This window comes from Pan troglodytes, chromosome 1, assembly GCF_028858775.2.
Source record: "Pan troglodytes isolate AG18354 chromosome 1, NHGRI_mPanTro3-v2.0_pri, whole genome shotgun sequence".
Lineage (NCBI taxonomy): Eukaryota > Metazoa > Chordata > Mammalia > Primates > Hominidae > Pan > Pan troglodytes.
Window position 1 is genome coordinate 119,618,938 of NC_072398.2, and position 27,809 is coordinate 119,646,746.

Consider the following 27,809-nt stretch of genomic DNA (forward strand, 5'->3'; position numbering starts at 1 on the left):
ATCTGCAGTAGGTGCCCTCCATATGTTACTACAGGAATCAGGGCTTAACCCTCTTGCAGTACCAGTTACACTGTGATATAGCTGTCTGCTTACTTGTCTCTGTTCTTCATCAGACTCAGCTTCTTGACAGTAACGCCTTTGTCTTATTCATCTCTGTATCATCAGCACCCAACAATTCTGGCCTAAAATAATTGCTTGGTTTGTTTGAATGAGGTTGAATGCCTGAAAAACAACAATCTTCTATGGGCCTATGAGGCATTACAAAATCAGGTCCCTCACTTGCTCACTCTGACCTCACCTTCTACCACACTCCCCTTTGTTCATTCTGCTCCAGCCACACTGGCCTCCTTCCCATTCTGTGAATAACCTAAGTATGAGTGAAGCTTAGGGCCTTTGCATTATGTTCTCTGTGCCTGGAAAACCCTTCTCTTGAGGGCCAATTGGCTTCGCTTCTTCCCTTACTGCATTTAGGTGTCTTATTAAATCCGCCTTCCCTGACCAACTTCTTTCCAACATAGACCCCATTCCACCAGTTAATTTCCTAAGTTTATTTTTCATCACAATGTCCATCACCATTTGGCATGTTAATTATTTAGTTAGTCTGTCCTCACTGTTATGCAAGTTTCATGATAGCAAGCATGGGGGGCTTTTTCTGGGGTGATCAGTGATGCATTCACCCAAGTAACTTTTTTTTTTTAAGAGCTGGGGTCTCACAGGCCGGGTGTGGTGGCTCACGCCTGTAATCCTAGCACTTTGGGAGGCCGAGGCGGACGGATCACAAGGTCAGGAGATCAAGACCATCCTGGCTGACTCGGTGAAACCCCATCTCTACTAAAAATACAAAAAATTAGCCAGGTGTGGTGGTGGGCGCCTGTGGTCCCAGCTACTTGGGAGGCTGAGGCAGGAGAACGGCGTGAACCCGGGAGGTGGAGCTTGCAGTGAGCCGAGATCGTGCCACTGCACTCTAGCCTGGGCAACAGAGCGAGACTCCGTCTCAAAAAAAAAAAAAAAAAAAAGAGTTGGGGTCTCACTCTGTTGCCCAGATTGGAGTGCAGTGGTGGTGCGATCATGGCTGACTGCATCTTCAATCTCTGGGGCTTAGGTGATCCTCCTACCTCAGCCTCCCAAATAGTTAGGAATATAGGCATAAGCCACCATGCTAGGCCTATACTCCCAACTTAGAATAGTTTCTGGCACCTAACAGGTGCTTGATAAATATTTATTGACTGCAGGAATGTTAAGACTATCACAGGGAAGGTTAGGGAATGGGAAAAGGCAATAAGGTACTCAGAAGTAGAGTTCCAGAAATTTCAATGTTTCTCTCATTTCAAGTTTCACAACGTCCAAATGGCTTGGAAAGCCACACAATGACCAGATTTTCATTGATTTATGTGTAAAACTTGAGGCAGGAGTAAAAGGATAGTCATGAGTTTTAGGAGCTTGAGGCTTTATGAGTATGTCCAATTCTGTACCCCCAAAACCAGGGAATTCCTGGTTCTCTAATGGCAGAAGGGTTGGATGGGTGGAATGTGGCTGTTGGAAGCTTCTGTGGCAGTTGGTAGAGACCACCAGTTGGACCAATGGAAGGGTCTCCAGCAGGACCCATTGAGCAGAAGGAGGCCAGGTGGGAAAGCTCCTGGGAAGAGCAGCCAGACTGGACACTGGGCTGCTTGAGTCCTGAGTCACAGTGAGTCATAGCAGAAAATATAGTTGCTGGGAGGCAGAGGTTGGGGTCTGAGTCTGCATACTGACCGCTTTGGAACATTTATTCATGATATGGGGCAAGCTACTTAATCAATGCTTTGTCCTAGCTTGTAAAATAGAGATAATTTGTATTCCACAGGGTTGTGAAGATGATGTGACATAATATACGTGAAAATGCTCTGTGAACTGGAAAGTGTTTGACAAATACAAGTTATTAGCTCTGGAGGCATCTTCCCATGAATTCTCTTGTCTACCTACCCTACACCTTCGCTCACTGAATTTATTGTATATAACTCAGGGCTCTTGTAAACTTTTATTTTGTTATATAAAACTCAGGCTCGTTTCTCCCGAATGTCCCTCAAGGTTCAGAAAAACAAATCTCAATCTGGCCTTGGAGAACTTAAGGAGCCACATCCTGACATTTCAAGGAATACTGTTTTCCAATTATTTCATATGTGAATGTCTTATCTCCCCAGATAGACAGTAAGCTGCTTGTTGTTAAGAGCACAGACTTCAGTACTGGGTTTATTTATTTATATATTTATTTATTTTTGAGACAGGATCTCACTGTTTTGCCCTGGCTGTAGTACAGTGGTGCTAATCATGGCTCATTGTGGCCTCAACCTCCTGGGCTAAATCGATCCTCCTGCCTCAGCCACCTGAGTAGCTGGAACTACAGGCACATGCCACTGTGCCCAGCCTCAGTATTAGGTTTAAAGTTTAGTTTTGCTCACTTACTAGCTGTGTAGGACTTTGAGTATGCTGCTTACTCTCTTTAAGCCTTAGTTTTCTCATCCACAATATTGACATTATAATAATAATTTATAAAAGGCTGTTGTGAGAATTTCAAAAGATAATCTATCTAAAGTTCTTAACCCAGTACCTGGTACATAGTAAGAGACTAATCAGTGTATCTTCTTGGCAATAGCTACCAGCACAAGGCTAAGCATCTACTTGTATTGGGCTTTTCTAAAATACTTGATTGATTGAGAATTAAAAGCAAACCAAAGAAAGCAGAGTAATTCAAAGCTAATCTTGGTTTTAGTCTTCCAGCCTATCAAGAGGAACAGAAAGGTGTATGGCCTCCTGATCCAGGCAGAGAAGTAAACAGCAATATAGAGCCAATTTATTTTCTTGGATTCACAATGGATTAATTTCATTTGAAACATGGCAGTGGGTTTAGGTAGAGGGAGGGAATATTGGCAATTTTAGTCCTGAAATGTTGGTGGGATGTTTATGGGACACAAGTATGGGGCAAGCATGACACAAATTTTCTAGGACATTTTCCACTTCCAAATCATCTGTCACATTTTCAGACCACACATTTTGATTTTTGTTCAGGAAATCTGATGGACACAAATGCAGGTGTACATGACCAATAATGATTAACATTTTATTTCTATGGTTATTTGTTTAATTTAACCACACAGACAACAGTTTTAAAACTCTTACTGAACTCTACCAACAGGTTCTAGGGGTCAAAGATAAGGTATAATTCTTGACCTCCTATTATGGTTGAGGAAACAGACACATAACTGTATTGAAATACTGAAGTGCTGTTCTAAGGGTTGTGTACAAAATGATATGGATGTGGAACATAGGGGAAGATGTGGTGGGGTCAGAACAAATTTCACAGAGGAAATGGCGTATCTGAAGAATAGCTAAGATTTGTCCACGTTGCCCACAAGAAAAGACCATCTCATAGGAAAGAAATGGCACAAGCAAAGACCTGGAGACACATATGATGTTATTGAATCACAGGGTGGGGTGGCTGTCCCAGTTGAGAAAAAAGATTGAAAAGTTAATTCGGGTTCAGAGTGTGGAGGGTTTGAATTCTATCGTAAGCAGAAATTTAAACTAGGGATGACCTGGTGTCAGTAGGGAGGGTAAATGCAGTAGGGAGAGGCCAGGGGCAAGGAGGAGATGGGGAGGAGTGTTGAAAAAGTCCAGGCCAAAAATGCTTGGCCCTGAGTTAGGACTATAGCCATGGGAATGGAGAAAGGGGATTAAATTCAGACGTACTTCTGACAGAATGGACCCAACACAGGGCCCTCTTCCAATTATACGTACACACACATATACACAAATACACACACATATGAGAGAAAGACTCCATTAAGAGACACTTCCATAAATGAGAAGGAAAAATTACCAAAAATTCTATAGTAGTGAGCAGTAGGAGAGAAGAGTAATGGCCTATGATTGAATAAAATTCTGTGACCTTCTGCTCTGTGTTTGACCTGACCATGTGGCCTTGATGTGGAGACTATGACCTCTGTATCTCAGTTTGTATTTCCTCCTCCCTTCCTCCCTCCTTCCCCCAATACATACACAATCTGCTTCTGTGTCACATGTTAATAATAGCTGCCAGCTGGTCACCAGATCCTCCATCTAAAATTAATGATTGGAGCTGGGCACGGTGGCTCACGCCTGTAATCCCAGCACTGAGAGGCTGAGACAAGAGGATCACTTGAGCCCAGGAGTTTGAGACCAGCCTGGGAAACATGGCAAAACCCCGTCTTTACAAAAAATACAAAAATTAGCCAGGTGTGGTGGTGTGCACTTGTACTCCCAGCTACTTGGGAGGCTGAAGTGGGAGGATCATCTAAGCCTGGGAGGTTGAGGATGCAGTGAGCCACAATCATGCCACTGCACTCCAGCCTGGGTGACAGAGGGAGACCCTGTCTCAAAAACAAACAAACAAACAAACAAACCAACAAACAAAATTGTGTAGGGAGGAGCTTTGAAGATGGAAAGTCCTATTATTTTCTTCTTCAGGGTATGGTCCTCTTTCAAGTCAGCCTTGTTCGCTGGACACAAAGCAAAACTCAGCCTAGTAAAGGATGGGCTTTCAGAGGATGACAGCCCTCTTTCACCTGACTTCTGGACCAGCCAGAGATCTGGTGCGGTTGTTACAGGAGGAAGAGCAAATTGGGCTACAGGTCCTGAGGCAAGAGGAAAGGCCTGGCAAGGATTTGGGAGGATGGAGAGAAATTGGCTGGATACATTTTCCCTGGTCTCTAAGACAATCAAGAAGTATTTACCCAGCCAGGTGCTGTGGTGTGTGCCTGTAATCCCAGCACTTTTGGAGGCTGCAGCTGGAGCATTAGTTGAAGCTAGGAGTTCAAAACCAGCTCTGGCAACAAAGTGGGTCCCTGTCTCTCCAACAAATGGAAAAAAAATTAGCTGGATGTGGTGAGGCATGCTTGTAGTCCCAGCTACATGGGAGGCTGAGGCAGGAAGAGTGCTCGAGCCCAGGAGTTTGAGGCTGCAGTGAGCTATGATCGTGCCATTGCACTCCAGCCTCGGTGACAGAAGACCCTGTCTCTAATTAATAAGTAAAACATTTAAAAAGTATTTATTGGATATTGTGTACCTGCTACCAAGGGCTTCTTTCAATCTGTTCCACAAAGTCTATTCATTTACCCAACAAATATTTGTTAAGACCTTAGTGAATATCAGCCCCTGCCTTAGGCCTTAGAAATACAGAAACAATAAATGAGACCAGGACCATCTACCTCTGCCCTCACTCTCCGTTCTTGATTTTAGCCAAAAGGCTGAGAACGATTGACCTCACTCTCTTTGTTAGTTCAGCTCTAAAGATTGTAAGACGAGGTTGGGCTTGTATGTAGGTGGGGAGTCTTCTCTTGTGATCTCATGTGTTTAGATAAGTATGCTAAGAGAATCCTAGACAATTTTGTCAGCCTCACCAACTATATTGTAATCTCTGAGTTTCCAGTGCTCAGTCTATTACCTAACACATAAGCAATGCTCAGTAAAAGAGTGTTGAATGAAAAAAATTGCCTCCTCTGAGCGGCAATTTTTAACTCAGTGTTTGATGTGTCAAGAACCTTTGATCTTGAAGTGTGGGACAGGACAACTGATAAGTGCTAAATCCTACTGTGAAAATTCCACTGTTCAGAGTTGCAGAAATACAAGGCATACATGAGAGTAGACTTAGTAATTTATGCTGCATCTTTGATTTCACAGTAACACTCAACACTCAGTCTCTCCCAGCATTAAGATTTGAAGCCACCTCATAGCTAGACTCATGTTATGGCTTTTAGCCAATTGAAGGAAGGAAAGTTTTAAATGAAGCAGTCATTTTATTTCCCTAAGACCAGGAAGGCAGTGATAGCAAAAGGAACATGGATGTTTTAAATATTAATAATAATAATTTTATATTTGCATAATGCTTATACTTTCCCAAAATATAGTTTGCGTCATTGGATACCATTTGATTATATCATGATAGATAGGATAGAAATTATGATCTCCTTTCCAGATAAGAAAAAGGAGGCAAAGTGAGAAAAAATGATTTACCTAAAGACACACAGCTGGGTACTGGAGAAATTGGACTGCAACTCAAATCTCTTGATGACCAGTATTATGCTGACTTCCATATTTGGTTTTGGAGGCACTAAGTTTCATAAAGAAAAGGATTTTTTTTAGGTCACTGCTGAATCATAAATGCCTAATAGTGGGTGTTCAATAAACATTAGTTTAATGCGTGAATAAATTCCTTCCTTCCAATTCTTTGAATCTGTTTTAATTGCTTTATTCCTAATTTCTTGTGTTAGTTGATTATCTCATTAATATTTGTATTTTTTCTTGCTCATATAGGCAATTAAGACTGTGCATTTCCCTCTAAATACTAGTTTAGTTGTATCCCACAAGTTTTGATATGTATTTTCATTATTATTATTTATCACTTAGTCCTAAATATTTTCAAATTCTAAAGAAGTTTAAATACATGTTTTTTAAAAGTTATCTTTTAAAACTGGATATATATTGTAATTTAACTGCATTATGTTCAGAGAACTTGGTCTCTGTGAAACTGATTATTTTTAATATGTTAGAATATAATTTATGACCTCATATATGCTTGATTTTTGTAAAAGTATACTTTTCACTTGTTACTACGTTTTACATATAATCAGTTGGATCAAACTTATGGTGGTGTTTAGATAATCCCCTGTAGATGTTTTAAGCAGCGATTCTATCAGTTACTGAAAGAGGTATGCTAGAATCTGTCACAATGGTGGTGTATTTGTCAATTTTTTTGTAAGTTTGTCATTTTTTACTTTATATAGTTTAAATTTTATTAGGTACATAAGAGTTTAGAAGTTTATATCTTCCTGGGAAATAAAAACATTGATGGTTATGTAGTAACCCATTTATTTTAGCAAAATTTTTGTCTGATAGTCATGTATTATAACTACACAAGCTTTCTTTCAGTTACTACATTGCCATTCTTTAAGTTTCAACCTTTCTTTGTCTCTTTGTTCTGAGTGTTCACCTTATAAATAGCAAATGTGGATTTTAGACAGTGCTTTTTAAAAATTATTTCCCTCCAGGTGCTTTGGCTTATGCCTGTAGTCCCAGCACTTTGGGAGGCTGAGGCAGGTGGATTGCTTGAGCCCAGGAGTTCAAGACCAGCTTGGGCAACATGGCAAAACCCTGTCTTAAGACAAAAAAAAAAAAAAAAAAAATAGAAAAATTAGCTGGGAGTGGTGGCATGTGCCTGTAGTCCTCGCTACTCAGGGAACTGAGGTGAGAAGACCACTTGAGCCTGGGACATGGAGGTTGCAGTGAGCCAAGATTGCGCCACTGCACTCCAGCCTGGGCAGTGGAGTAAGACCCTGTCTCAAAACAAAAAGAAAAAAATTTCCATGTTGACTTTTTTAACCCAAAGAGTTTGGTCTGTTTATTGTAATTACTGTTATATTTAATTTCTATTATCTAAATGTGCACTTTCTATTTCTTCTGCTTTTTCTGTTTGCTTATTCCTATTCCTTTCTCTCTTTCTTTTGGATTCAGATTCTATGCCTTTATTCAATTTTTTCCCCTTTAATAGATGTTCTATTCTTATAATGGTTACTCTAGAAATCTTAACATGCATAATTTTCTTAATACAGGCTAAAGCTATTTGATACATTTCTCTTCTAACAATTTAAGGAAGCTTAGAGTGCTGTTCCTCAGATTAATCTCCCCCAATTTTTATGCTGTCACTGTTCACATTTCTGTTTGTTTTACTTCTTATCCCATAAATTAGCTATTTTACTTATTGTTTTATATAATCAATTGTTTTTAGATTTCTGTCTATGTCTATATACTTGTCAGGCTATTTGTTTAGTATCCCTTCTAGCATCTCAAACCTTTTTTCTGATATCATTCTACTTCTCAGAATGTATTCATTAGAAGTTCATTTGGGTCTATTAGTAAAGTTCCAATTTTTAATTATCCAAAATTTTCTTTATTTTCCTCCTTATTTTTGTAAGTTTTTTTTTTTTTTTAATGGAGTCTCACTCTATTGCCCAGGCTGGAGTGCAGTGGTGTGATCTCGGCTCACTGCAACCTCCTCCTCCCGGGTTCCAGCGATTCTCCTGCTTCAGCCTCCCGAGTAGCTGGGACTACAGGCGGGTCCCACCATGCTCAGCTAATTGTTTTTGTATTTTTAGTAGAGACAGGGTTTCACCGTGTTAGCCAGGATGGTCTTGATCTCCTCAACTCGTGATCTGCCTGTCTCGGACTCCCAAAGTGCTAGGATTACAGGCGTGAGCCACCACGCCTGGCCTTCTGTAAGATTTTTAAAATATATACATTTTTAGGTAAACTTATTTTTCATTTCAGTCTTTTGAAGAAATGATGCTTTTCCATCTGCCTTCCACTGTGGTGTTGAAAAATCAGTTGTCAGTCTAAATATCATTCCTCTGTAGGTAATATCTTTCTAACTAGTCTTAACATTTCTCTTCGTAGATCTGTGGTTTTACAAAGACATTTTACAAAGTGTCTAGATATGTATTTGTTTTATGAGGGATTCTTTGTGATTCCTTAAGTTGAATATTTGCATCTTTTATCAGTTCTGAACAATTCTTAACCATTATTTTTCCCCAAGTTTTGAAAAAACTGTGGTAATATATATATACATATATATATATAATGTAAAATGTACCATTTTAACTATTTCTAAGTGTACAGTTCAGTGACATTAAGGACATTCACATTGTTGTGCAATCATTACTACCATTCATCCCCAGAACTTTTTAAAAAGCTTCCCAGAGTAAAGCTTTATACCCATTAAACACTAACTATCCACTCCTCCCTCCCTCAAGCCCCTGGCAACCCATTATACTTTCTATCCCAATTCTAAGCACCTCATATAAATGGAATCATACAATATTCATCCTATTGTGACTGACTTATTTCACTTAGCATAATGTCCTCAAGTTTCATCCATGTCGTAGCTTGTGTTGGAATTTCCTTTCCTTTTAAGGCTGGATAATATTTTATTGTATGTAAATGCTACATTTTGTGTGTCCATTCATCCATCTATACACATTTGGGTTGCCTCCACCCTATGGCAACTGTGAGTAATGCTGCTATAAACATGGGTGTACAAATATCTGTTCAAGTCCCCAGTTCCTATTCTTCTGGGGAGTCATATGATAATTTTATTTTTAATTTTTTGAGAAACTGCCATACTATTTTATATAGCACTTGTACAATTTTACATTGACATCAGCAGTGCACAATAATTTCAATTTCTCTATATCCTCACCAATACTTGTTATCTGTGTGAGTGTTTTTTTGGTAATAGCCATACTTATAAGTATAAAGTGATATCTCATTGTGGGTTTTATTTGCATTTCCCTAATAATTAGTGATGTTGAATATCTTTTTATTTACTTACTGACCATTTGTATATCTCTTTGGAGAAACGTTTACTGAAGTCCTTTGTCCTTTTTAAAAATCAAGGGTGTTTTGTTGTTGTCATTGTTGAGTTGCAGGAGTTTCTTGTGCGTTTTATATATTAATTCCTTATCACATGCATGATTTGCAAATATTTTCTCCCATTCTGTGAGTTTCCTTTTCAATCCATCAATAGTGTCCTTTGATGCACAAATGTTTTAAATTTTGATGTAGTTCAATTTATCGATTTTTTTTCTTTTGTTGCCTTTGCTTTTGGTGTCATATCCAAGAAATTGTTGCCAAATCCAGTGCTGTGAAGCTTGTCCCCTTATGTTTTCTTCTAAGAGGTTTATAGTTTTAATTCTTATGTTTAGGCCTTTAACCCATTTTGAGTTATTTTTTGTGTATGGTATAAGGTAAGCATCCAACTTTATTCTTTTGTTATTATCCAGTTTTCCCAACACCATTTGTTGAAAAGACAGTATCTCTTTGAATATTACCTTTTTAATCCCTCTTGTGGGAAGGTGAATAGATACATACATACCTCTCACTTCATTCTCCATGTTTCTTAATATTTTGTAGTTTCCATTTCATGATTTCTCTAAGCTGAATTCTGTAAAATTTCTTCAGCTATTCTTCAATTTACTAATTCTTCTGGGTGAGTCTACTATTTAACCTGTCCACAGAGTTTCAAATTTAATTATTACATTAAAAAGTTTTTTTCTGGAACTATTTGGTTATTTTTCAAATATGTCCGGTAATTTTTTTTTTTTTTTTTTTTTTTTTTTTTTTTTTTTACCGAGTCTCAGTCTGTCACCCAGGCTGGAGTGCAGTGGCACAATCTTGGCTCACTGCAACCTCAGCCTCCTGGGTTCAAGCAATTCTTGTGCCTCAGTCTCCTGAATAGCTGAGACTACAGGAATGCACCACCACACTCAGCTAGTTTTTGTGTTTTTAGTAGAGACAGGGTCTTGTCACGTTGGCCAGGCTAGTCTCGAACCCCTGGCCTCAACTGATCCTCCTGCCTCTGCCTCCCAGAGTGTTGGAATTACAGGTGTGAGTCACTGTGCCCCACCTGCCTGATCATTTTTGATAGCCTCTTTTTCTTTTCTCCTATTTTCAATTAGTTCTCTTACTTTTAAATGTGTTATATATACTTAAAAAATATTCTGTAGCCATTAATAACTACATTTAAAGTCTCGGTAGGTCACTTTTTCCTTACATGGTGTTTCTGCTGTCCCTTACTCAGGGAATTTTGTTTCCTTGTGTATTTTGTGACTTTTGTAAATTGTGAGCTAACATTCTTTGGAACTTTTTTAGATTCTTAGATTCCTGAGTAGAGAGAATTTGTGTTTGCTTTTGCCAGGGGCTTGGGGTCTACCAAACTGAATCACTTTGAAGAAACATGAAGGAAATGTGAATTCAGGCTGTAACCTTATTTGAAGTCTCACATGTGGTTACAAATTCTCAAGAGAAGACTTTTGGACCTTGTACCAAGTGCCATTATTTTTTCACCATATTCCTTTGAGGGGTATATGTGTGTCTCTTTTAATTATTCACTGAGCATATGATCCTTTGCAATCCTGGATAAATGTTTGTGTTTCTAATCTTACTTTTGAATTTGTGTAGACCTGAGACTTGTTGTCCTGTAGCCAAGTGGCCACTGAAACAAATGCTCTGGATTACTGTGGACCAGCAAATGTTCTAGAACAGCTACCAGCTTTAGCATTCATCCTCCTCTTTAGATTTGTGCCATGCCACCTTTGACTCTGGAATATTTCCTATATTTTTTGTCAAACAAAAGATGTTTTTAATTTTTTACCTGGTAGGTTTGAGAGGTTTTTAAGAAAGGTTTTTCAAATTCCTCTGTAATACTATATACCTCCACAGGTTCTTACAGTTCTAAACTCCGGGATGTTTCTAACTTGATCTATGTTTTTATGTGTGTTAATTCAATTTTCACAAGAAGTCTATGAGATAGGTATTATCATTATAATTATTTCTATTTTAAAGATGGAGAAACTGAGGCATAGGGAAGTTAAGTAATAAGCCCAAGGCCACATAGCTAATAAGTGGTGGGGATCTAAATCTGGGAATTCTGGCTTTAGTGCATATGCACGTAACCATTCCAATCAGTCACATTCCATTTCTGCTTTGTGCCTGCACTCCTCCTTCTTGCTTACAGTCAGAATGGGGAAGCAATGCATGCCCATATGGAACCACTAGAAAATAACACAATATATATTCAAACTCTTTGTATAGATTCTTAAGTTCTACAGATGTTTGCAGAAAGAGTGATCAATGAGGAAGTTTCTTGACAGTTTTGGACTTGATACAGGTGTTAAGAGATGGATTTGAGTTGACTAAATAGGAAAAAAGGGGAAAGGAAAGGAATTCCAACAAAAGGGGGTGGAGTGGAATTTGAGCCTAATGTCAGAGGTAGAAAGGAACATCACAGTATACGTGTGAAAATACTGGTCTATGAAGCAGAAAGTCTTCTTCAAGAAGAAATAGATATTCAGCTGAGTAGGTAGGAAGGAGTCTGAAAGCCAGATAAAGAAATTTAGATGTAACCAGTAGAAATTAGGTTTAAGGAAGATGCCTTTGTAACAGCATACCGGCTAGAAGTTGTCAAAAACTGAAACACTGGAGATTTTACTCTGCATGTAAGCTAAAAAGTTATCCTGTTGCATGGATGATGGTGGAAGACATGAGACTCCTGAGTCAGAGACAAACGACTCTATTAATCATAGCATAGTGGCAGCATGAATGTCAGTTTCATATCCATTCCCCATGCTCCTCAAATTCCACAGAGGTGATGCAGAATCAATGCTGTATATGTCATGAGTTTTTGCCAGAGCTGAGGAATCCCAAGCCTAGGAAACTCAAATCTTCTATAATGGAATGTGTGCATACCTGCCTGGCCTTTGCCTTGGAGAAAGACATTTTTATTATACTGTACAATAAACAAATCTGTTCTCTGCTCCAGAGGAAGACAGTCCAAAAATAAGGCCATCTGTGCCTCTGCTTACAAGATGGGAAGAAACATGAGAAATTAATGAGAAATTGTTTCCCAGCAGAAGTCATCTGAGAAATAGCAATCTGAATATGAAGTGTTTGGGACATTTCACGTAAGCTCCACAAAAGTGGAGCTCTTACCTGTTGTCAGTCTTGCTCATTGTAATAGTCCTAGAGATGAGTATATAATCTTAATAAATTTAGCTTTAATAAATGTTTGCTGGATGCATTTAGTGCCTAACAATTTTTGAGTGTTCACTATATGCAGGCCTAGTACTAATCACTTGACAAGTGTTAACTCATTTAATCCTCATAGCAATACTTTTATTATCCCATTTTACAGATGTTAAAACTGAGGCATAAAAAGTTTTAATTGGCTTGCTCCAGGTCATGCATATAGGAAGTGGTAGAGCTGGTATTCAAACACCAACATATGATTCCAGAACTGATGGTTTTAAATAGTATAATAAATTGCCTCTCAAGGCCTGCCTGGTGGTGGTAGTGATTAAGAAAAATAGATAAAGGTGACTTTTAAAGGAATAACCGGCTGTCTTTGGTGATTTTCTGGATATAGTGGATAAAAAAATGGTGAATTGTGGTCTCTGTGAAGATGGTAGAGTAAGGTACTCTGAAAATGAACTCCAACATAAAAGCAACTACAAATTTGCCAAAAATGATCAGAATCTACTTTTTCAGAACCCTGGAAATTAACCAAATGCTTGCAGCAACTCAGGGAACACGTATTCAGGAAAAATAGCTGAGTCTTCATAGGAGGGACAGACTTGTGACATTATAACTTGCCTTCGTTCCATCTCTAGCTCCCCAGCTCAGTGGCAGATAGCCACTTGAAGATAACAGCCTGCATTCTAGCACCAGTACCAGAAGAAGGAGAATGAATGTCGTCATTTGGAAATATTTGTCCTTGGTTGATTGTCTGGTCACTCTCTAAGAGATGGGCTCAAAAGTCATGTTTTATCTTGTTTCAGAGCTTGCCCAGCCCTAAAGTCACTATCTGGAGTCATTTGTTGAAAACACAAGTAAATGTTTTAGCCTTTGCTACTGAGACAATGGATAACAGTTGGGGCAAACAATAGATTAACCAAATATCTTGGGAGAAAAGCCTAAATGAGATGCTTTGGCGAATAAGGACTTTGAAAAGCTCTTACATTTCTGGGAATTTAGAAGGCCATGTGCATGCCGAGAACTGTTCACATGCTCAAGAAAGACCAGAGAAAGTCCCGATTTCTCCCCTCTAGTTTACCTGAGCAAATAGTAAGTGAAGGCCAAGGCCGAACTGTAAACCGCTCGGCTGAGTGCTGAAGGCATGCCCCAATAAAGTTGCAGAATCCCTCTGTAAAGACTCCATCTCAAAAAAACAAAACAAAACAAAACCAAAAACCACAAAACAAAGCCAAAAAACCACTGCCACTGGTAATGATAACTACATAGATAAATATAAAAGATGTTATTAATGTATTTTTGTTTGTAACTCCCTTTTTTAAAATCTGATTTAAAAGACAGCTATAAAAAGCAATAATTATAAATTTATATTGATGGAAAAGCAATGTATTAAGAAGTAATTTGTGACAGTAACAGCATAAAGCAAGAAACTGAACTATATAGGAACAAAATTGTGTATAATATTAAAAGTAAGTTGGTATTAATCCGAATTACATTGTTATAAATTAAGATGTTAATTATAATTCCCAGGGAAATTGCCAAGAAAATAGCTCAAAAGCATGTAGTAAAAGAAATGGTAAAGGAATTAAAGTGGCCCCCTAGAAAAGTGTCTATTTAACACAGAAAAAACTAGTAATGGAGGAACTGAGGTGCAAAAAAGATATAAGACATATACATAATACATAGCAAAATGGCACAAGTAAGCCGTTTCTTTTCAATAATTACATTAAATGTGAATGAATTAACTCTCAAAAGGCAGAGGTTAGAAGAATGAATTAAAAAAAAAAACATGATCCAACTATATGCTGTTTGTAAAAGTCTCCCTTTAGATTTAAAGACACAAACAGGTTGAAAGTAAAAGAATGAGAAAAGATAAGTATTTCCTGCAAACAGTAGCAAAAAGAGAGTTGAAGTGGCTATCCTAAAACCAGACAAATGTATCAGACTTTAAGACAAAAATTGTCATGAGAGACAAAGAAGGACATTTTATAATGATAAAAGAGTCACTCCACTATGAAGATATAACAATGATAAACATGTATACATCTAACAATATGGGACATTCTCCAGGTTAAACTATAAGACAGGCCACAAAGCAAGTCTGAATAAATTTTAAAATGTTGAAATTACATAAAATATGTTCTCTGACCACATTAAGATGAAATTGGGCTGGGTGTGGTGGCATGTGCCTGTAATCCCAGCTACTCAGGAAGCTGAGGTGTGAAGACTGCTTGAGCCTAGGAGTTCAAGGCCTCCTGGGCAACATAGTGAGACCCCATCTTTTAAAATGTTGGAAGTCAATAACAGATGTAAATCAGGAAGGTTCCTAAATATATGGAAATTGAACAAATAAACTCTTAAACAACAGTGGGTCAAAGAAGAAATTGCAAGAGACATTAGAAAATATTGGGGTGAATACAAATGAAAACATAACATAGAAAAATGTATGGGATACAGGGAATGTTAATGCTTAGAGGGAAATTTACAGTTAGTTGAACACCTTCATTAAAAAAGAAGAAAGATCTCAAATCAACAACATGATCTTCCATTTTTAGAAACTAGAAAAAGAAGGGCAAACTGAACCCAAAGCAAGAAAAAGGAAGAAAATAATAAAGATTAGAGTGAAAGTAAATGAAAAAGAGATTAGAAAAATATTAGAGAAAATCAATGAAGCCAGAAGTTGGTTGTTTTAAAAGGTCAACAAAATAGGCAATCCTTTATCCATGCTGACCAGAAAAATAGGGAGAAAACTGAAATTACAAAAATCAGGAATGGGAGCAGGCACCTTACTATCAATCTTAAAGAAATAAAAAGAATTATAAGGCAATACTATGAGCAATTGAATGACAACAAATTTTATAATCTAGAGAAAATGGACAAATTTCTAAAAACACACAAAGTACTAAAACTCACTCAAGAAAGACTAGAAAATCTGGATAGATGTATAAAAAGTAAACAAATTGAATCAGTAATCAAAAAACTTCCAACAAAAAAACCCAAAACAAGGCTGGCTGTGGTGCTCATGCCTGTAATTCCAGCACTTTGGTAGGCTGGGACAGGAGGATTACTTGAGGCTAGGAGTTTAAGGCCAGTGTGTGCACCATAGCAACACCCTGTCTCTACAAAAAAATTTTAAAAAGATTAGCTGAGCATGGTGGTGTGCACCTGTAGCTCTAGATACATGGGGGGCTGCTGTGGAAGGATCTCCTGAGTCCAGGAGTTTGAGGCTTCAGTGAGCTATGATTTGTCCAATGCATTCCAGCCTGGGTGACAGAGAGAGAGAGACCTTGTCTTTTTTTTTTTTTTTTTTTTTGAAACAGAGTCTCACTTTGTTGCCCAGGCTGGAGTGCAGTGGCATGATATCGGCTCACCGCAACCTCCGCCTCCTCGGTTCAAGCAATTCTCCTGTCTCAGCCTCCCTAGTAGCTGGGACTACAGGCGCATGCCACCACACCAGGTTAATTTTTGTATTTTTTAGTAGAGATGAGGTTTCACCATATTGGTCAGGCTGGTCTTGAACTCCTGACCTCAGGTGATCCACCTGCCTCAGCCTCCCGAAGTGCTGGGATTACAAGCGTGAGCCACCGTGCCCAGCCCGACCATGTCTTAAAGGGGGGAAAAAAAGGAAAAAGACAAGAAAAAAAAAAAAAAGCCCATGACTGGATGGCTTCACTGATAAATTCTGCCAAATTTTCAAATAATTATCCTTAAGCTTTCACAAAGATTTTTTAAAAAAATAAAGGGCAGGGGATACTTCCTAACACCTTCTATGCGACCAATATTACCCTAACACCAGACAAAGACAACAGGGAAAAGAAAATAACAGACCAATATCCATTGTGAATATGGATGTACAAATCTTCAACAAAATACTAACAAATTGACTTCAGTAGCATATGAAAATGATTATCTGAGGGATCTTCAAAAGTTCATGGAAAACACATATGAGAAGAGAATGCATGGATTTCAATTTTTTGCACTAAAATAAACTTGTACTAACTTATAACATGTCTGAACAAGATCTAGATTGAGGCACTAAGAAAGATAAGGCATCAGTTTGAAAACAGCCCATATCAGAGCGACATGAATTTTGTTAAAATTGAAGCAAGAACAAACATCACATTTGTAGTGAAGCTTGAGTTGGAGAATGGTGAAATCATTGGTGCTTTACAAAAAGTTTATGGGGACAACGCCCCAAAGAAATCAGCAATGGATAACTCATTTTAAGAAAGGATGAGATGATATTGAATATGAAGCCTACGGTGGCAGACCATCCACATCCATTTATGAGGAAAAAATTAATCTTGTTTGTGCCCTAATTGAAGAGGATCAATGATTAACAGCAGAAACAATAGTCAATGCCATAAACATCTCAGTTGGTTCAGCTTACCCAGTTCTGAACGAAAAATTAAAGTTGTGCAAACTTTCCACTTGATGGGTGCCAAAACCATTGTGCCCAGATCAGCTGCACAAAAGAGCAGAGCTTTCAAAGGAAATTTTAAACAAGCAGAGTCAAGATCCTGAAGCATTTCTTTAAAGGGTTGTAACAGGAGATGACATATAGTTTTACCAGTATGATCCTAAAGACAAGGCACAATCAAAGCAATGGATACCAAGAGGTAAAAAGTGGTCCATGCCAGGTGCAGTGGCTCACGCCTGTAATCCCAGCACTTTGGGAGGCCGAGGTGGGTGGGTCGCTTGAGGCCAGGAGTTTGAGACCAGTCTGGGCAACATGGGGAAACCCCATCTCTACTGAAAACACAAAAATTAGCCAGGTGTGGTGGCACATGCCTGTAGTTCCAGCTGCTCAGGAGGCTGAGGCAGGAGAATCTCTTGAACCCAGGAGGTGGAGGTTGCAGTGAGCCGAGATTGTGCCACTGCACACCAGCCTGGGCAACAGAGTGTGGCTCTGTCTCAAAAGACAAACAAACTAACAAACAAACAAAATAAGTGGTCCAGTCAAAGCAGAAGTGAACTGGTCAAGAGCAAAGGTCACAGCAACAGTTTTTTGGGATGGTCAAAGCATTTACTTGTTTACTTTCTGGAGGGCCAAAGAATGATAGCATCTGCTTATTATGAGAGTGTTTTAAGAGAGTTAGACAAAGCTTTAGCATAAAAATACCAGGAAAGCTTCACCAGAGAGTCTTTCTCCACCATGACAATGCTCCTGCTCATTCCTGTCATCAAACAAGGTCAATTTTGTGAAAGTTCTGAAGGGAAATCATTAGGCATCCATCTTACAGTCCTGATTTGGCTCCTTCTGACTTCTTCCTATATCTTAATCTTTAAAAAATCTGTAAAAGGCACCAATTTTTCTTCAGTTAATAATGTAAAAAAATGGCATTGACGTCAGATTTCCAGGACCCTAAGTTCTCTAGGGATGAACTAAGTGGCTAGTATCATCACTTACAAAAGTGTCTTGAATTGATGGAGCTTAATGTTGAGAAATTAGTTTATATTTTATATTTTTTAACTCCATTTTCACGAACATTTGAAGTCTCCTTGTACATCACTACCAAGTGGAGTTTATTCCAGAAATGAAAGATTGATTTGATATATAAAAATTAATCAATATAATATTAATAGGATAAAGGGAAAAAATCATCATCTCAATAGATACAGAAAAAGCATTTGACAAAATCCAGTACCCTTTCATGATTTAAAAACACACCAGACCAGAAAAAGAAAGGAAATTCTTCAATCTCATAAAGGTCATCTTTGAAAAACCCACTGCTAACATTATACTTAATGGTGAAAGGTTGAAAATTTCTCCCTAGTATCATGAAAAAAAAGAAAATTACTATTCTCACTACTTCTATTCAAAGTTGAAGGATACAAGACCAATATACAAAAATTAGTTGTATTTCTATATATTAGCAATGAACAATCCAACAATGAAAGTAGGAAAATAATTTGATGCACGACAGCATCAAAAAGAACACAATCCTTGGGCATTGTTCCACTTTACACTCCTTAGGATGGCTATTATTAAAAACCAAAACAAAACAAAACAGAAAATAACAATGTTGGTGACGATATGGAGAAATTAAATTCCTTTGGAACTGCTAGTAGGAATGTAAACTGGTGCAGCCACTGTGAAAACCAATATGACAATTCCTCAAAAAAATACAAATAGAATTACCATATGATCCAGCAATTCTATTTCTGGGTATATATCTAAGATCATTAAAAGTAGGGACTTAAATAGATATTTGTGCACCCATGTTCATACCAGCCTTATTCACAATTGGCTGGAAGGTGGAAGCAACCAAGTGTCTATCAATGGATGAATTGATAAACAAAATGTGGTATATACATGCAATAGAATAATATTCAGCCTTGAAAAGGATGAACATTCTGACACATGCTACAGTATGGATGAACCTTAAGGACATTATGCTAAGTGAAATAAGGCAGTCACAAAAGGACAAGTATTATGTGATTTCACTTATATGAAGTACCTGGAGTAGTCCAATTCAGAGAGACAGAAAGGAGAAGAATGATGCTTCCCAAAGGCTGGGAGAGGAAGGAATGGGGAGTTACTGTTTAATGGGTATGGAGTTTCAGTTTGGGAAGAGGAAAACAGTTTTAGAGATGGATGGTGGTAATGGTTGCACAACAATGTAAATGTACTTAATGCCACTGAGCTGTACAGTTAAAATACTTAAAATAGTTAAAATGGTAAAACAAAACACCAAACAAATTGAAACAAGAAGAGAGGAAAAAATGATGGCAGTACTTTCTAAATTGCTCTGCAGTTTTAATGTAAAACTTATAAAAATTCAAACTGCCTCCTTGTTTTTTTGCAGAAATGGACAAGCAGATCCTAAAATCCATGTGGAAATGCAAGAGACCTTGAATAACCAAAATAGTTTTGAAAAAGAAAAAATTGAAGGACTCACAATTCTGGATTTTAAAACTTAACTACAAAGCTACAGTATTCTAAAGGGTATGGTACTCGCATAAGGCTAGACATATAGACTAATTGAATTAAACTGAAAGTTCAGAAATAAATCCATCCACCTGTGGACAATTGATTTTCAACAGGTTTCCAGGACTGTTCCGGGGAGAAAGGACAGTCTTTTCAACAAATGGTGCTGGGACAACTGAATATCTACATATCAAAGAATGAAGTTGGACTCCCAGCTTACACTGTATACAAATATTAAGTAAAAATCGATCAAATAACTAACTATAAGAGCTAAAATAACAAAGCTTTTCAAAGGAAACAGGTGTAAATCTCTGTGACCTTAGATTAGGTAATGGTTTCTTAAATATGACACAAAAAGCACAAGCAATAAAAGACAAATAGAGAAGTTGGACTTCATCAAAATTAAAAACTTTAGTGCACCAAAGGGCACTACCAAGAAAGTAAAAGTACAAACCAGAGAACGGGGGAAAATATTTGTAAATCATATATCTGATAATAGTCTAGTAGCCAGAATACATAAAGAACCCTTAAAATTCAACAATAAAAAGACAAATAATCCAATTTAAAAATGAGCAAAGGACTCGAACAGATATTTCTGCAAAGAAAATATACAAATGATCAATAAGCATGTGAAAAGATGCTTAACATCATTAGTCATTACACAAATGCAAATTAAGACTACAATGAGATACCACTTCACATCCACCAGGATGGCTTTAATTAAAAAAAAGGAAAAATAAGTGTTGGCAAGGACAGGGAGAAATGGGAATCCTCATACATTGCCGGTGGGAATGAAATGGTGCAGCTGCTACGGAAAACAGTTTGGTAGCTCCTCAAAAAGTTGAAAATAAAGTTACTGTATGATCCAGCAATTCTGCTTCTTGGTATATACCCAAGAAATTGGGTATGTACCAAATTGGATATACCCAAGAAATTGGGTATGTACCAAATTGGATATACCCAAGAAATTGGGTATGTACCAAATTGGATATACCCAAGAAATTGGGTATATACCAAAAATGGATGTTCATGTACGTTTTGAATGTATAATTCAAAAACATATGTTCACGCAAAAACCTGTACACCAATGTTCATAGCAGTGTTATTCATAATAGCCTGAAAATGGAACAAACCAAATGTTTATCAGCTGATAAGGGGATAAACAAAATGTGGTATATAATGGAACGTTATTCAACTACAAAAATGACTGATATACTGATACAATACATGTTACAACATGGATGAACCTTCAAAACATTATGCTGAAAGAAATAAGTTAGACACAAAAGACTGCACATTGTATTATTTCATCTATAGAAATGTCCAAAATAGTCAAATCCATAGAGACAGATTGTAGATTGGTAGTGCCAGGATGAGGGGAGGAGGAAATTGGGAAATATGGGAAATACTCTGGAATTGGATAGTGGTGATGGTTGTACAACATTGTGAATATACTAAAAATTACTGAGTTGTGCACCTTAAAGTTGGTAAAATGCTGAATTTTATGTAATGTGGATTTGATCTCAACTTTTTAAAATAGGGATAAATCAAAGATGAGTGACTCCACTTTAGATTTTATGCCTGCGTAAATTTAGAGAATAATATTGCATTAACAGAGATGAGTTAGTTTGAAAAGGGAGCCTGTTATTTTAGGACGAATGGCAAATTTGACTTTAAACATGTTCAAATGCTTCAAACTGAAGGCTCTACATTTGATTGGAAACTATGACTTCCAATAGATGCCTAGTGAGACTTCAGGGTTAGAAATAAAATTTAGAAACCTTCAACACAGACTCTAGTAGGGACTGGGAGTATGAAATACCTCCTAAGAAGAGAGCCCCGTCTTTGCCTATCACCGTCTACTCTCTCTCTGAGAAGGCCCAATCCTTTAAAATAAACCCTTACCAACTTCAAAATGGCCCACCCTGGGATAACAAAATGAATGAAATGTAGGAGTAGGGGTAATGCTATTTTTGTTTGAAGCTGTCCAATCTGCAGTAGGGCTTCTTCCCTCCTCTTCCTCCTCCTCTTTCTCCTCCCTCTCTTCCCCCTCCCTCTCCCCCTCCTCCTCTCCTTTTTCCTCCTCTTCTTCCTCCTCCTCTTCCTCCTCCTCCTTAAGACAGAGGGCCTAATCTTTTAATGAGGAAAATCTACTGTTCATTTTCTCAAAGCATTAAGACACCTAGAAAGGATTGTGTTAACATTTTGGTGAATACTCTCCATTGGGAGTTTTCAGCAGAAGAGTGATATGACCCAATTATGTTTCTAAGAGATCACTCTGGTTGCTGAGTGGCGAATAGACGGGAGATGGTATTTGGTGAGACCAGACAGGATGGTTTTTCCCTTTTGGCAGCGAATCTCCCTGGAAATAAAATTTGTCAGTTGCTCTTTCAAAATCAGGTTCTTCTCTGATTTTAAGGTGAAATATATATATATATTTATACAACACACACAGAAACACACATGCACACCAGAGTTCACACAGAATCACTGTAGTTTGATCTTTCATCAGTGAAAATATTCTAAAAACTATACTTCATAGTTGAGTTACCAAAGAGCTGTCACCTGCGCTGTGTGTGTGTCTCTCTGTGTATGTGTCTGTGTGTGTGTAGCAGAAATAATTTCTTCAGAAATATTCCAGATTTTATAACCCACTGGGAGAATCTACAAATAGACTTTTGATTTTAGTTTCTCATGGTTATAAAACAATACATGGCCGGGCGCCATGGCTCACTCACGCTTGTAATCCCAGCACTTTGGGAGGCCAAAGTGGGAGGATCACCTGAGTTCAGGAGTTCGAGACCAGCCTGCCCAACATGGTGAAACCCCATCTCTATTAAAAATGCAAAAACTAGCCAGCCATGGTGGTTCATGCCTGTAGTCCCAGCTATTCCAGAGGTTGAGGCAGGAGAATCACTTGAACCCGGGAGGCGGAGGTTTCAGTGAGCCAAGACAGAACCACTGCACTCCAGCCTGGGTGACAGGGTGAGACTCCATCTCAAAAAAAGAAAAAAAAAAGAAACAAAAACAAAGACAAGTTTTGAATCTAGGAACTGGTCTGGATGTAGACAAACATGTCCACTATGGTTAGTTTGCACATAAGAGAAATGCTCCCTTTACAGTGTAAGTCACAGAAGAAAGGGCATTCATACTTTTGGCTGCATGAAGTCTGTACTGCTGTAAATGAAATAAAAATTTCCCACCTTCTGTTGACTCTTCCAAAATTTCATTTCTCTCCTCCAACTCCTACACAGCCCTCAACTTGCTCTCTTAAGGGCGGAGCCCAGTTTTTTACCAAATAAATGGAGGTCCTCAGGCAGCTTCCTGCTCTACCACCTCTCAGCTGGCACAGTCCTTCACCCACGTGGAAGGAGCCACACAGACACTTCTCTTTTAACTTCTTTGCTCTTGTCGCGTGTGTTCGAACCGGCAGGTCTGATCGTGAAATACGGCCTCAATATGTGCCGCCAGTGTTTCCGTCAGTACGCGAAGGATGTCGGTTTCATCAAGTTGGTCTAAACGATCTTCCTTCAAAGGATTATCCAAGGCATCTACTCAATTAAAAACATGATAGTTCTTTGTACATAAAATAAACATTTGAAAAAACCCTTCAAAAAAAAAAAAAAAGCTTCTTTGCACCACCCTGAGTTAAGCTGTTAAGAGAGGTATTCCTCTTTAAAGAAAGGAATGCTTATGGAATGAATGGTGTTCCTGGTGACACACCTCATAAAAATGCATCACCTTGCCTTTCCTCTCCAGTTGTTTCTTTTGAAGGCAGTGGATCTTTTGTTTCAATTTTGACTTAGGACTTTCTCCACCTCTGCCATGTGCAGTTTTATTGCAGTCACTCACAGTTTCTTGATACACTCCAGTTCCTTGGTCTTGGTGATGCTACTCTCTTCTGGGGTCTTCAACTTCTCAGGCTCTTTTATGGGCCCCTCGTCCCCTGTCCCTCCACTGAATGTTGGGTTTCTTAGGGTCTGCTTTAGCCTCCTGCGCTTTCTCTCTCTCTCTCTTTCTCTCTCTCTCTCATTTTCCTTGTCATCTCTTTTATTCTTGTGATTATAACAATTGAGTATGTGTGAGTGATTTCCAAATGGACATTTCTCCCAGAGTTTCAGACTATGCATCCTACTGTCTGCCAAGCATCACCACTTGGACGCTTCATTGACACCTCCAACTTGGCATGTCCCAAATTAACTCCCCTACAAATTTATTGCTTCTTTTTAAAGTTAGCCTGCAAAACATCTACTGACTTTAGTTCAGTCATCACTGTATCAGTCAGAATTCTTTTAGAGTAATCATAGAAGAGTTTAGCTTCCTTATATAGACCTTGAGCTAAGAATGTAAAGCCCAGAGCTCATCATTTTCTTTTCTGAAGTTCTCCAGCACACTTAGAAGCAATTAATCAATCCCATTATGGTTTGTATTTTCACTGAAATATTCTATAGCAGCAAATACTTGTTCATCCAAAGCTTTCCTTCTATAGCAGAAGTCAGCAAGCTATGACTCCTGGGCCAAATCTGGCTTGCCCCTATTTTTGTAAATAAAGTTTTATTGGAACATAGCCACGTTCATTCATGCACATATGTCTGTGGTTGTTTTTGTGCTACGACCACAGAGTTGAGTAGAGACAGAGACTATGCAGAGTCTAGGTGGAGTGTATGCAGCAGAGACTATGTGGCTTCCAATGCCTAAAATATTTATCATCTGTCCCTTTTCAGAAAAAGTTTGCCAACCGTCGTTCTATAGGCATTTGATTAAAGGTGTCAATGTGATAATTTGTGTAACTGTTTGCCACTGCATAATACTAGTGTCCTCTTAACCATTGGAAACAGGGCATTAGGAAAATCAGAGGATGAATTCCAAGTAACCTGGAACCTGTTTAGACAACTCATTCTTCAGGTTCTATACCCCTGGAATCTTGTCTGCTACCAAATTCTCTATCAGGGTTTGTCAGGGAAGCAAAACCACCAGAAGTTGAACCTTACACAACTGTTAGATGTGATTATCCAGTCTCTGTGAGGCTGTTGTCTTTGTGTCTCATGCTGGAGCATGAAGTTTGCATGACTGGCAGTCAGGAAGTGGGAAGACGCGTGTAAATGCAGAAAAGGAGGAGGAACAAGCTGAATCCTAGAACCACCAACCGGAACCCAGAAAGATGGATGAATCCTGTGTCAGTCTCTCTTACCTCTAACTTTGATGATGTGGGTGTCTACAGGAGAAGCTGGCACACTTTGTCTTGGAGCTAAATACTCCCCGGCTCAAGAGTTAGAAAAGCTGAAGGAAGATCCAGGAGGAGGTGGAGAAGCTAACTGCAGGACTGGCTGCTGCCCCACGCCAAGGAGATGAAGCAGCAGATAAATGATATCACGTACACGTGAGCTGCATCAGTGCCTAGTGCTCCTGCACCAACCCTTTGCATGTCAAAACATTCTGGGTACTGCTTCACTTCCACCTTGCAGAACTCACACAAAATGTCTCTTACGGTTTACCCCAGCCAGAAACATATAAGGAAGAGCAGTCTGGGAAATAGCCATTTTAACCGAGTTAACAAATTACAAACCACCATAATCACATTCCCAATTATCAATTGTAATCAAATTATTTAAAATTTTAGTGAAAATATTTAAAATTTCTAATTAAATTATTAAATTTCAGTTTCCCTGTGTATCTGGTCTCAAGTAATGGTGCATCGCTAAGTTTCTAAAGCTAGGTACCTAGATTTCTTCCTCTTAATCTTTATCATTAGTCACGCACCAAACATATTTAGGTTCTCAATGTGTTTCTAATGTCTGTCTTTTAGCAGGGAGCTAGCTAGTTAAGGCTTTCATTATCTTTTGCCTTATTGCTGTCACTGCATCACCAGCCTCCCTGCCTCTCCTTTTGTCCTGCTTAAATCCGTCCCCTTTCTATGGCTGGAATAAGCTGCCTCAAATATAAATTAACCTGCAATATGCTTTCTCCATTTACTTCTCCAGAAAGTTATGATTGACAGTGGAGACTGGGAGTAGGGGGATATTGTGTAAGGTTATGAGTAGCTTCCTTGCTTTTTCTGTAGTTCCTTGTGTTTTTTAATTGTGGTAAAATATAATAGCATAGGCCAGGCACAGTGGCTCATACCTGTAATCCCAGCAGTTTGGGAGGCCGAGGCGGGCGGATTATGAGGTCAAGAATTGGAGACCATCCTGGCCGACACGGTGAAATCCCATCTCTACTAAAAATACAAAAATTAGCTGGGCTTGATGATGCACGCCTGTAGTCCCAGCTACTTGGGAGGCTGAGGCAAGAGAATCGCTTGAACTCGGGGGATGGAGGTTGCAGTGAGCCATGATCACACCACTGCACTCCAGCCTGGCGACAGAGCGAGACTCCGTCTCAAAAAAAAGAAAGAAAGAAAAGAGATGGGAACAATAGACACTGGGACTACTAGAACGGGGAGAGAAGGAGGCAGGCATGGGCTGAAGAACATAGTTTCAGGTACTATGCTCACTACCTGGGTGATGGGGTTCTCTGTATCCCAAACCTCAGCATCACACAACATATCCAAGTAACAAACCTGCATTTGTACTCCATGAATCTAAAATAAAAGTTGAAATTATTTTTTAAAGAATTAAAAAAATAAACCTAGGTGTCTCCAAGGCAAGGACCTCTTGCTGAGGCTGGGATATCACTACCATTGGCAAGTGGGAGAGATCCTTTAGTGTAGGTCCTGGGGATCAGGCTCATTGGGGGTGTAGAATATACGAATGCTTGCAGAAGAATGTAAGTATCACATGTAATAGAGTAGACTTGGGAAATTTCTCTACTGCCAGGTGATGACTATACAGGGCATCTATTTTAAAAAGTATATAAAGTTCAGGTCATTCCAAAGGCCACTGGGCAAAAACCCAATTCCTCTGTGGTGTAATAGTCCTTTCCTGGGGCAATGCCAGAGGCCCTGTGAACCCTTTTTTATTCCCCAGTGCATTTAGATGGAAACATGCTTTATGTAACTTCAATTCTCGAATTCTTGAGAATGTTTCTCCAAATGCCTTTCAATGACTATAGATGTTGCGATTGTTTTGTAGACAATACGATTCTAAACCCAAAGGAGACTCAGTGGGCTTGGTTCCTGGCACATGAAAGGTAAACAAATGCATTTAGGACAAAATGAATAGTGGTAGATGCCCCCCATGAAGGGCCAGATGTGGGGAGTAGGCTGACTCAGCAGCCACAACAAAAGAGAGACATCCTCACCAGAACCTCCTCCTCATGCGCTTTCAGAGCCCTTAGTCACACACAGATGTGTAGTGTTTCTAAACAGTGAGCCTGGTACTAGAAAGACCTCGCCATTTCTGTAGACACATGGAGGGGAGTGAGTGAAAAACTTCCCAGCTCAAATGCCCCTTCCCTGTATGGTCAACTTGAGAGCAAGGAGTCGCCCAGGTACAACCTGGTTTTCTGCACAGGATCTTGTCCATCATATGTATTTGATAAATGTTTGATATGAGATCCAATTCCAGAGGCACAAATTGTGTTTTTTTGGTGAAACTGATGTGGTTTTCTGCACATCATAGGAAGTGTATTTTTCATGGCTGGTATCATCCATAACATCTTCCTGATATGCTCAGTTTTCTGAGGCCAACTCTTTTTAAAAACTGTGAAAATGCCATATGAGCTAACAAATAGCAAATAAGTGGTATGATATCCTAAATGCTTAGTATTTAAGGAAAGTATTTTTAAAAAAATAGTAAGAGGGCCATTTTAGTAGTAAGGGTACAGGGAGGAAAACGCCCTTAAATAAATGAATAGTAAAGTGGTCCAACAAAAAAGATCACATCTGTTTTCATCCTGGTCATCATAGCCCCCATATGTTTCATATTGCTAATTACATTGTTTTAATTTTACTTAAAATGTATTATTCTAGATTAGGTATGCCTTCAGGCTTGGTAAAATAAGATTGCTCTTTCAGAGATGTAATATTTTTATTCCTTAGCAATTATGGAGTGAATCCAGACTACTTTCTTTCTAATTCTTTAAAATAATGGGGGCACTCCTTTAAAATAATAAAAGGGAAAGCTCCTCTTTAAAGACGAAATCTCCGGTGTCCTTTCTGATGTTCTAAGATAAATTTTAAAGTACTGCTTGGACTTTTGATCTCTTTGGTCTCATTTTCTCAAAAAGGGAAATTTCTTCTTTAAAAAAGAGTGCTTTATGAACATATCTTTTGTGTCATGATTGCTGTTTATACACCTGCCTGCATCACTGAATGATGCCCTGATGTCAGATGCTCAGCAAGTCT

The 27,809-nt window shown here is 38.6% G+C and overlaps 1 protein-coding gene across 2 annotated transcripts in view; it reads left to right on the top strand.

Annotated features, from left to right (window-relative positions):
* Positions 1 to 1,529: 1,529 nt before the first annotated feature.
* The window catches only part of TMIGD3 (transmembrane and immunoglobulin domain containing 3), an 81,810-nt gene continuing 55,530 nt past the window's right edge, over positions 1,530 to 27,809 (top strand). Inside the window, exon 1 of one of the 2 annotated variants that reach the window (NM_001302774.3) lies at positions 1,530 to 1,687. In NM_001302774.3, coding sequence (NP_001289703.3) covers positions 1,581 to 1,687 — 107 coding nt within the window. In that variant the 5' untranslated portion in view covers positions 1,530 to 1,580. The remainder of the gene's footprint in view (positions 1,688 to 27,809) is intronic. The other variant, XM_016948919.3, reaches the window with a different exon arrangement.